We start from the raw sequence: 11,386 nt of genomic DNA on the forward strand, positions 1-11,386 counted from the left end.
GACGTACCTAGGACACATAATTTACCTCTTTTATGCTCAAACATGGCAAAGCACTGGCAAGCAGTTAAAAGAAGCAAGGACACAAACAAAACATTGGGTTAGAAAAGAATGCAAGTCTTTCAATTTGTGTGATTTAGGGGGGGAGGGAATAGATTTGAATACAGAGATGATCAGACTGACCCACAGATTTATAACTTTGAGGTTAACCTCAAGAATAAAGTAGTCAGTGGTGTAAGGAATAAAGAGACAACTAAAAGTAGTGAAAGAAAGAACCCCTCTTTATAATTTAATCATGGCACAACATAAAATGAATGGAAATGAAGTAACGTGTGAACGTACACAGTGCTGAATTTAGTCTCTCTAATTTGAAACACTGAGAAATGTGCCCCTAAAAGAGTCTCTAACTGATTACTGTACTGATGAAATGTGATGGCCACCTTTTAGTTTTTTGTTTTCCATGAAGCAGATTTTCCTTTTCTTGAAGTGGTCTTGATCAACAGCTCTCCAAGCTTTCTGACGATAATGAAACTTGGTTGCCTTTTTCACTTGTTTTCAGTTTAAAGGAGAGATACAGTATCCTGCTTTTAAACCCTTCTTTTTCACATTTAAATAATTCAAGTTTGGGGTTATATAAAGTTGAACTGCAATTATTTAGGCTGAATTTCTCCTTATTTTAACTCAAATCAACTCGTTTTGATGCTGTCTCTTTAAATCTAAATGAGGCGCTTCATACCCTGCCCCCTCCAGCTTTCAGAGTGGTCTATCGTACTTTAATATAGGGGGTTACAAACTGTATAGCATAAACATTTTATTTACAAACTAATTAAAAGATGTCAACAACAGAAGACTTGTCCATCCAACCTTACATGTTGGAGCCAGCCAAGTTCCGTCATTAATACTGTGACGTAACAGTTCAGAAAATATAATGGAGTATAGAGAAAACTAAACAGGTTGAGAAACATGACCCAAACAGGATGTAAAGATATCTACACAGCACTGGGAAAAACAAAAGTTAACTTTTCTGCACTCCTAGAGACTCCACAACAAAATGTATTTAAAAAATGTATTTTGCATAATATGTCCGGAATAATTCTTGTTCAGAGGAATACTTATAGGTTTGTTTGCTGATCTATGAATCTTTCAGAGAAAAGGAAAGGCACCTCCACTTAAGAGGTAAGCCAAAGAAAAACCTTAAAAGACATTCAAATAAAATGTTTCAAGACCATTTTATAGAAAACAAGAAAATCTGGCTTCTAAGAAGATATATTTTAAAACCAAATTGAGGATTTGCTAACATACGATTAGCAGTGGCCATCTTTAGCTGAACCTCAGCACACTCAAAACACATGCTTTATATTTGCTTGTTTAGTTCACGTTTAATGAACAAACTTTAAAATTCAACAACTCTCCAGGTAATATGTCAGCTACAGCATGCCAATGTTTCATGCATTTTCAGTGCAAAGGAACCATTTGTGACCTTTACATTAAACGAAATGTGTAAAAAAGTGTGACAGAAAAACAGAAAAGTGCATGTGTGGGGTGGGGGTGTATGATCAGTGAGGAATCCATGTTGTGTTGTATGTTCATTTAGTTTGATGGTTGGTTAGGCAATGTTAGAATTTAGTTTGTTTGGGACTCTGCCAGTCGTCACATACCTCCTCATCCTCCAGGCGGCGCTGCGTGTCGGTGATGAACTTGATGTACTGATTAGTCAGAGTCATCAGCTCACTGTACTTGGTCCTCAGTGTTACATACTATTTCAGGGAAAACAAACACTTCAGGCTGCTGTTCAACAGTCCATACTTTTAGTACAACTATTAAACTTTACTACAAAGTACTTTGTCTTTTTCATTCACACATCCAGTAAACTATGATGTAAACCATGTATGTAAACTTTTTAAAGTAAGGAATTGTTACTTTGTAAGAAAAAATAAATGGAGTTGAGAATTAAATCACAAATGACCTCAACTCTTGTTCTAGTTGTGATTTACCCATAGCCAGTTCTTTCACTCTTGCACTGGTTTATAGTGAAGAGGTCTCGGGTAAAATGGCTCATTGCTTTATAAAATCTCTTGTGCTGAAGCATAAAAACACACCTCCTGAATGATGTTGTCAGAAGCAGAATCAAGCTTGGTTTTCTTCAGGGGAGCAGCAAGAGGCTCCACCTGAGCTCTGTACGCAACCAATTGCAGCTCATAGTCCTGTTTACACAAAAACATCATTAGTTAGACTCAAAATAATTATTTTATAGATCAAAGATTACAATCCACGTGCACACTTCATGGTTAAAGCTCACCTTAATGGTATCAATGTATGCTTTAGCATACTTTTGACACTCATCCACTTTGTCCTTGTTCTGTTCAATCTCTTCCAGAAGTTTCTATTAAAGAAAGAAGATCAAGGTCACGGTTCAGTAGTTTATTTTAAAAACTAAATGTAGATAATAACTGTAAAGGTTTAGGCACAATACTTTTTCTTGGGCAAGCTGATCTTTCAGAGTTTTGCTGTCGGTAATGGGCACAGCCTGGATCTTCTCCTGCCTTTGCTTAGCGTCGGCTATCCAACGAATTAGCAAATCATAGCTCTCCCGATAGTAACCCAGTTGTCGACCGAGCTGCTCCAGCTCCCTCTGGCGAAGGTCAATCTGGGTGAACACTGCTTTCCAGCGGTCCTGGAGACCAGACGTGAGCTGGCGGTAGTGATCCAGCTCAGCATCACGTTCGCTGTGCACACGGGACATCTTGTCGCTCACAACAGAAGCTTTCTTTAGCTCCTCCTCCATGGAGTCAAACACTGGCTGTTCACCCTCAGCTTCTGCTCGCATTTTCTGTGATTGTCCAAAAAAATAATAAAAACATTTGCTTATGAGCAAACACAACAAACATACTCTGACATGTATGAGTCAAACCAGCATGCAGCTAAAGCTTTTAAACAATAAAACATTTTTAAGATTTATATTTTTTTCAAAAGCTGAGTTATTTTGAATACCTTAAGCTTAGTTCTTTCAGTCTCCACTTCTTTGACATCACTAGGTACAATGTGAACCTCCCGCAGATAGTCCTCATACTGCTTCAGGACTCCCTCAGCACCCTGTGTGTTGCGGATGACCATGTCAACAGTCTTCAGCCTGAGGAAAGTTTAGATGACAACAAACATGATTTTAAAGGGCAGGTATTATGTATTTTCAAGCCACAAAGTTAAATTCTATACCAATATCAAGTACTATTTTACCTTCAGTTATTATGAAAAAGCTATATATATCAAAAATTATTTTGACTTTGCAAAGATCTAAACACCTTGAAATTGACCTCTGTCTCTTTAAGAACCTCTGACTGTTTCTTCACAACAATGCTTCATGCAGTTTACAACTTTTTAAAGGAATGCCGTAATTTGAGAAAAAAAAGAAGCAACACTATATAATAGTTTTTGGAAATTGCAACTCAGGATATAGTTGAACATTGATTGAATGATGCCACGTTGGACAATGAAAGTATGTTTTCTGAAGAACCGGAGCGAGTACAGAGGATCTTACAAGATGTTTTAGCTTGGTAATATATCTCCCAGTCATCCTCTCATACATATACATCCATATTAAACTGTTTTTTGAAAAGAAACTATGAATATAGATCATTGTGAAGCCATGTTTTGCAATGAAATCATGAACTGTCACCATGTTTAAGATAAGTTTTGCAATAAAATTATAGGGATTTGTGAAGAAAATCCTGGTCTGGTGGGGCTGTGTGGGGGAGACACGAGGTGGGGTTCTCTGTGGGGCAGAAACTCAGCTGGGGACTGAGCTCCAGGGTGGAGCTTTGGGTAAACAGGTGGAGCTTAGAATAAGCAAGCATTTAGGAAGCTCCACATGGCTATCACAGGAGATACAAGGATTTCTCAAACATGTATGAACATGGATATGTTTTTGATGATGGAATGACATTATAAAATGATATAAAGCTCAAAAAATACATTTTGCATAATAACCCCCTTTTAAAAGAATGTGTTTTCTTTTTAGAGTAAGTAGTTGAAAACTTACTTCTCGAGATAAACAGAGGACAGCATGTAGACATGGTCCATCTTCTGCACAGTAATGTCAAGCTCTGACCGCAGTACAGGGGTTGAAGGGGACTGCTGAGGGGAGGCCAACACTTCCTGGGTCTTTACAGACACCTTATCAAGGTCCTTCTTAAGGCCTTCAAGCTCTCCCTGGAGTTTCTGTGAAACAAAGCATCAGTGTTAACACAACGACAGAACATTAGAACATTAGCCACATAACGATGCAAAACAGATTAAAAAAAAAAACTCTAGGAAGCATACAAATAATTTGGAATTCTTTGTTCCAGATAAGTCAGATTTATTGTTTATTTTTATCTTGCATCAGCAGAAATCTGCACACAGAATGCAGCCAGCAGCTATAGAATCTCTGAAACTGTCACTGAACTACATATTATCTTAGTTTTAACAGTGTGTATGCTCATCAGGCATATACACTATTGAGATCCATTTTTCTTCTATTTGTTTTTTGGCACATTTCTCATTCTGTAAAGGCTGTGCCATTTCAGCCATTTATGCATCAGAACCTTCAACTCCTTCAGGACATTCTGGCTATGACTTTTGGTACTTCAGCAATTTATACTTTGAGATATTTAGTTTTTCTGCTATTTTTATCTTTTAGAAAATGCATGGAGCCATCTTCGACATCCTTAACCCTTCAAAATGTTCAGAAATCTTTACTAAACTCTACCTTTTGATTTGTTCCTTAGTGTTTCACTCCTCTGTATTAATTTCAGCCCGCTCCAGCTTCCATCCTGCTGATTTTAGCTTTCTGAGCAATCATTCTGACCTTTTCTGCAACTCTTCTGCTAATTTAATTTATGTTTCTTTCAGATACTTTCTGCTATTTTAAGATTTTTATACTTCTTTCAGCTGCTTTGTGCTAATTTCAGCTGTTTTCTGTGTTTGTAGCTACTTTTTAGATAATTTGAGCTTTTGTCAGCTAAATTCTTCCTTTCAAATTTCAGATTCTTATAGCTTAATTCAGCAAACATGCTTTTTTCTTTTTGCTAATTTCAGCTATTTCAGTTACTTTATTGATCCATTTTTAGGCTAGTTTCAGCTGTGTTTTTTTTAGTTTAGCATTCTCACACTGCATTTTCGCAGGAAATCCAAATTCTCTATTTATTTTATTCTCTTTGCATCTTAACTTTTCATAAACTCTCACAACCCTTCTCAATAAAATATTCAATTTTACATTTTGTCTCTGTTTAACCACTTTTAGATAACCTGTTAATATAAACATTTACCTGCTGCTCTGTTCTTTTCTGGGCACATTCTCTCAGAGGCTCTTTTTCAACTGGTTTGCGGATCCGAGCCACAGTCTGAGCCTCGCAGTCCTCGATACGCAAACGCAAGTCTTTGACCTCAGAAATATAGCTCTTACACAGAGTCTCATCTTGCTGACCTGTAGGAAAGAAGTTGAATTAGATTAGAAAATCAATAATTGTGAAAAATAATCTGTACTAAAAGCCATTTAGATTACGATATTAACATTAAGCATATGAGCAAAAATAGTTGCATTATTTTAAATACAATAATGACAATGGTGTGAAATTGTCAATAATTGATCATTATACCTAATTGAAGTTTATACTGTATGTCTTCACAAATACTGTTCAAATTCTCAAATGCATGTTACAGGTGTGGGTTAGGTTCAGGACCAAGGTTTAGGTTAGTTTTAGGGTCAGGTAAGTTTCTGTGAGGTTAATTTTAGAGTATATGGTCAGGGTTAGGCCATAAAGTCTAAAAAACATGAATGGGAGTCAATGGAAGGTCCCCACAGGGTCAAGAAACGAACAAGTGTGTGTGTGTGTGTGTGTGTGTGTGTGTGTGTGTGTGTGTGTGTGTGTGTGTGTGTGTGTGTGTGNGTGTGTGTGTGTGTGTGTGTGTGGGTGTGTGTGTGTGTGTGGGTGTGGGTGTGTGTGTGTGTGTGTGTACTGCATATGGCTACATGTCAAAATGCATTAATTATTGTCACCAAATTCATAGCACATAGCATACCGGAACTTGGGAGCCAAAACAACATGCATTCACACACATGAAGCACGTTTATTTGCTAAATGTTTGTGTTTGAACATTCCATCCAGCTGAAAAGTGTACAAATCAGCTTAGTGCCTCAGGCTGGCTTTTATTTTATGTTACTTACCTTTGACCCTACCGACCATATGTCCTGAAAGGTGAATTGATATTTATACTATGAAGGTGATATGTAAATATGAATGTAAATATTTGGTTTTGTTTAGTAATAAAAACATTACAAAATCACTGTTTTAGAGCACATAGTACCTTTCTCCATGGATCGAAGCAGACTGTCGAAATGCTGGGTACACTTGGTGTAGTCATCCTCAACCTGAATGCGCTCATCAGGGCCAAAGACCCTGGAGTCCTGGCTGTCGCGCATGAAGTCCTGGTAGTGGAGTTCCAGGTTTCTCATGATCAGCCGGTACTCCTCTGGTTTCATGGTCTTCAACTGCACAGAGGGGAAAAAATCCAAAAGGACAATAAAGGTGAGGATAAACTCAAAACTGAAATTGTATTCTTTTACTTTAAGTGCCTGTCACACCATGATATTTTAGACAATTTACGCCAACTTATGAACATTTTAAAGACATCTACGTTGAAGATAAAATTGAAAAAAAAAATCAACTGGAAGCTTCTTTTAGGCATGTACATACTGTAATTTTAACAAATTGATCAAATACTGTATACAACTTTTATTAACAATTTAGACATAAATGTTTCATAAGTTGGCATGGGTTGTCTTGTGTGACAGGACCTTTACTTAAACCATGTGTTTTTGGTTGGAGTCAGACTCATCTCATGGTCTCCAACAAAACATTTTGTGTTTTTTGTTGTTTGTTTTACCTTGGATACTGTATGTATTTTATCTCTTTTTGCACGTGTCTACATAAGCGTGTGTTTATTTGTCTGTTGTGTTATCAGAATATCTCATGAACTAGCAGACAGATTTTATGAAGGTCTTTTTAATAATTTGATGTATATCTTTTTTTCCCATGGTCAACCCAATATAAGATAGCTACGCACAGCTAACTGACTTTAGCCAGCACAAAAATGCCTCTGACCCAGTCATGTTTACAGTTACTGCATCATCTGAGAGTCATTCACAACATGTACTCTGAGCCCTCAATGCTTGACTTTTCACAATGTTGGTTTTAAGATTTGACCAAAATGAGAATAACATCCATCATTTCTTTTAAAATTATCTTAGTTTAAAGCTCAGACATGATAGACAGCAGACAATTTGCATTCCTTCAGGAAATGTTAGGTCTTTATTTAGTTTAGTCTTAAATTTTATTAAAGTTGCCTATATGTAAACTATTACCTCCCCAATCTAAAGTAAAGACTTTAAAACCTACCATGGTGATGTTCCAAGAGCGAATCTGTGTAAAATCTTTCATCAGATACTGCCAGGACAGAAGACTCTTCATGTTAATATGAAGCATCTGCCACATGGACACCATCTGCTGATGATCTGCATCCAAACTGGAGCACAAAAAACATGCAATAATGGTATTAGTTAAGAAAAATAAATACATAAAAGTTTTTTTCTTGTAGTATTTATTCAAGTACTGCCATAACTATGGCTATGTTCACACTGCAGGCAAATGTGACCCAAATCTGATTTATTTGCCCCATGTGACCCATAATGGATTTTTTCCTGACACTCTGAACGTGACAAATCCAGTTTTTTTTTCAAATATGATCCAGGCCTACTCAGTATGTGATACTGAATGGGATAGATATGTTTTTCAAAGCGACTGCAGTCTGAATGCTCATGTCTCATTTCTTCTGACTTCTACATCTTTGAGGTGGGGGTGAAGGACCGATCCAATAATAATGACACTAACCTCGAGTCATGCTGTTTAAATCTGTAACATCTTCAGCTACAGATGTTCTTTTAATTTCCCATGTATTGGATGACTGAGAATCCACAGAAACATATGATTGTAACGTCCAACATTAGTCACAGTCCATATCAATATTAAAGTTACTTGATCAATACTTTTCTTTTAGAATGTCACTTTATTCCAAAAATAAAATGCTGCACAGGATATAAATAATGTTGGAACAACTACTTCAGAATCAACATGCTAACAAGTAGCATCCATGGTTAGATAATTCTATAAAACAGTGAGCTGAATGTAACGTCACGTCATCTTCTGTGCATATGGGTCACATCGGTGCCGTGAAGAGTTCACTGGAGTCTGATGGAGGTCACATTTAAAATGTAATGTAAACGTTTACACCAAAATAATCTGATTTTTTAAATCTGATTTCAGCATTAAGACCTGCAGTGTGACTCTTGGTGATCTCTGCATTCTCACCTTGACACACTGTCTACAGCCTCCTTGTTGACTGGAAGTACAACAAAGCAGACAGAAGGAACCACGGCTTCATGTCCAGAGCGGTTCAGAACCTTCCACTTGAAGGGCTGAGAGTTGTTTAATAGGGCACACTCATCTCCTCTATGAACAGTGATCTGAAACAGAAAGAATAGTTTGTATCTTGTAACGGTCATTTGTATGTTACTGTTGTAGTACCTTTTAGCACCACACAGTGGCACCTCTTTTATTTGCAGTGTCACAGGTCATTGTAAAAGCCAACAGAAGTAGTTAGGTGAGTCTTGCCATGTGTGCACGCATCACTGCTCTACTCAACTTCATTAAGTGATAAAGGATATATGGACTACGATATATTCTATGAATTCATGTATGAATGATAGATTTGGTGCCATGGAGACCTGGCATTACATGGTTTCTAAGTTTTGTAATAAAGTGCAAGTGAGAGCAACCAAGCTGTCACTCTTTTCCAAGCTATGCCTGAGCTCATGCTGCCATGCTAAAGCTAGCTCTCCTCCTACACACTACCAACAGGTTACAATCTGTGGTAATGACGGTAAAGCTGCTAAACCATTAAATGTCTCTGCTGCCAGATTGTTCTGACCTCCTGCTGCTTGAAGTCACAGACGGCCTGAATGGGCAGTTTGCCTTTGATGGGTGTGGTGGGACTGCGAGGTTTCAGCTGGATGATGGACCGGGACCTCTTGTTCAGTCCAGCCACCAGAGTCTTAAATTCATTCAGCTGTTCCTTCTCCTCCTGTTGAAAACAAACAACTCAACTGAAATAAAAACAATAACCATTCTCTTTATAAATATGTGTTTTCCTCGTTTATACTTTTTTTTTTCAGAACTGCATAGACACATAAACATGCACAGCTACCCACCACAGCATCCTGCAGCAGATCCTCTAGACGTGTGGTTGTTGTGGAGCGATCACAACTGTATTTCTTCTTCAGGCTCTCCTGCATTTTCTTCATCTTGTCCTGAGCTTCTTTCACATCAGCAAAAAACTGCATTGACAGCAGACATGTGAGGTTCAAAACAACATGAAAAATAACTGTACAATATAAGGATTTATGAAGGAGTATCTGACATTTTACAGATGGTTCAATAATAGAACTCTTGTTTGTGTTTCTTACTTGGTAGTAAGCTGTATTTTCTTTAAGATGAACCTCTGTACAGCAGCACAGCTGCAGGATCCAGCTCCACTGAGTCTGCAGGGCAGCCGTGAAGGCCTAGTGGAGACCAAGAAGGCATAGCAGAGGGTCAATGAGAGTCTCAGGGTTTGTATGATACCCTTCTTGTTTCTTTCTTCAATATAAAGTCTGCTGTAGTTACCTCAACTGTCTTCTTGCCAGGATGCCCATCACTGACAAGTCTGTCTCCCATAGCTTGGATATCAGTGACTTTCTTTTCCCTTTGTTCCAGCTCCCGCATGAGACCCTGAAGAGTTTAAAGAGATACTGATTACATAAAAATTTAACGAACTCAAATTGATAAACTTAAGGGGTTGAAATTAGTGTTAATTGAAATGATTCATATGATATGGCAAAAGTTTTTGTTTTTAAACCCACAGAGTAATTTTCTTTTTTAGCTGTCATGTTGGTGTTTCTGTCACTCCAGTCATAGTTGACCTCCTCCTCCTCTTTGTCATTTAACCACATCAGTTCCTTGGTTGCAGCTGTGACAAAGGCATGCAGTGAGTCCAAGTTTCTCAGACGAGACTTAGAGGAGTTCTGAAACAAATAACAACAAAAAGAAATTCAGAGAAAAATCTAAGCATAATCCACAAAAAAACGTTTAAAACATGCAAATATTTACCAGTAGTTTTCCATACTGGAGGTCCAGTTTTCCCAGGTATTCTCTGTATTTGCCTTTGCTTACAGGAGAAAGTTGGTTCTGTAGAAAACAAAAGATGAAAAAATAAACAAAGATAGAAAAGAAAACACATACACTTCATGAGCTTGTTCCAAACTACTGATATATTCTCTACTGTACCTCGTCAGACTTGGCTCGTTCAATCTTGGATTTAAAGTCCTCAATAGTCTGATGCAGGCCTCTGTGACTGCCCAGCTGGGACTCCACTGAGGGCAGATCTGATCCCCACTCTGCCTTATCGATACGCTGCTGGTTGTCCTCCACCCAGGCAAGAAGATCTTCAACATAGCGGAGGGTCACACCATCTAACTCAGGCCGCATCTTCACAGACTGCTGGGAAGTCTGGGTCATGGAAGCCTGAGCCAGCGATACGGCAGACTTCAGACGAAGATTGTAATCGCTGCGCAGACTGACGAGGCGTTCATGGAGGTGGAAAACCCTGTGGAGATCAAAAACCCAACCGGCTGTTAGTGGCTACTGTCCTCACTTAGCTCCTTTTCTGTCTTTGTTCTTGATGTCCAGACTATAGTTATGTTCACACTGCAGGTCCTAATGCTAAGTTCTGATATTTTTGTTCATATTCAAATATTTTTGGAGTGGTTGTTCACATTATAATCTTTAAATGTAACCTCTATCAGACTACGGTCTACAGCCCTAAAGCAACCCACATGTGCAGATGAAGATGTGACATCATACTCAGAATGCTTTGTTTACAAAAGTAACAATGGATGCTATACATGTTTGCATGTCTGGATCAATTCTGAAGTTATGTAATCAGCTGACTAACTTACTACAAGCTGCGCTTGTTTTTTTCCAATGTTTACATTTAATTTTGTCATTTTCTCGTCTGCTTCATTGCAGAATTACACCTCTGGAACAGGACCGACTGTTTTAAATAGAGACAAACTCCTTTATCGATTCTGTTATGCTACCATCAATACAGGTCAACACAATGGTAGATCGCTGCTAGTAACTTTTGGTGTACACACACAAACAAACACATAAATACATACATACATATATACATACACATACATATACTGTACATACATATATACACACACACACACACACACACACACACACACACACAC

General features: G+C 38.0%; 1 protein-coding gene across 26 annotated transcripts in view; it reads right to left on the reverse strand.

The window, feature by feature from the left end:
• The window catches only part of plecb (plectin b), a 189,240-nt gene that overhangs the window by 16,304 nt on the left and 161,550 nt on the right, over positions 1-11,386 (reverse strand). For 22 of the 26 annotated variants that reach the window (XM_014019087.1, XM_014019089.1, XM_014019088.1 and 19 more), the window contains 18 exons: positions 10,413-10,731; positions 10,236-10,313; positions 9,989-10,150; positions 9,753-9,857; positions 9,554-9,649; positions 9,299-9,424; positions 9,019-9,171; positions 8,400-8,554; positions 7,431-7,557; positions 6,340-6,523; positions 6,200-6,223; positions 5,301-5,458; positions 4,034-4,212; positions 2,989-3,127; positions 2,471-2,827; positions 2,297-2,380; positions 2,097-2,201; positions 1,656-1,754 (listed from right to left, as the gene is read on the reverse strand). In XM_014019087.1, coding sequence (XP_013874541.1) covers positions 1,656-1,754; positions 2,097-2,201; positions 2,297-2,380; positions 2,471-2,827; positions 2,989-3,127; positions 4,034-4,212; positions 5,301-5,458; positions 6,200-6,223; positions 6,340-6,523; positions 7,431-7,557; positions 8,400-8,554; positions 9,019-9,171; positions 9,299-9,424; positions 9,554-9,649; positions 9,753-9,857; positions 9,989-10,150; positions 10,236-10,313; positions 10,413-10,731 — 2,650 coding nt within the window. The remainder of the gene's footprint in view (positions 1-1,655; positions 1,755-2,096; positions 2,202-2,296; positions 2,381-2,470; positions 2,828-2,988; positions 3,128-4,033; positions 4,213-5,300; positions 5,459-6,199; positions 6,224-6,339; positions 6,524-7,430; positions 7,558-8,399; positions 8,555-9,018; positions 9,172-9,298; positions 9,425-9,553; positions 9,650-9,752; positions 9,858-9,988; positions 10,151-10,235; positions 10,314-10,412; positions 10,732-11,386) is intronic. The other 4 variants (XM_014019093.1, XM_014019086.1, XM_014019083.1 and 1 more) reach the window with 1 other exon arrangement.

Source organism: Austrofundulus limnaeus, unplaced genomic scaffold (assembly GCF_001266775.1).
Source record: "Austrofundulus limnaeus strain Quisiro unplaced genomic scaffold, Austrofundulus_limnaeus-1.0 Scaffold209, whole genome shotgun sequence".
Classification (NCBI taxonomy): Eukaryota; Metazoa; Chordata; class Actinopteri; order Cyprinodontiformes; family Rivulidae; genus Austrofundulus; species Austrofundulus limnaeus.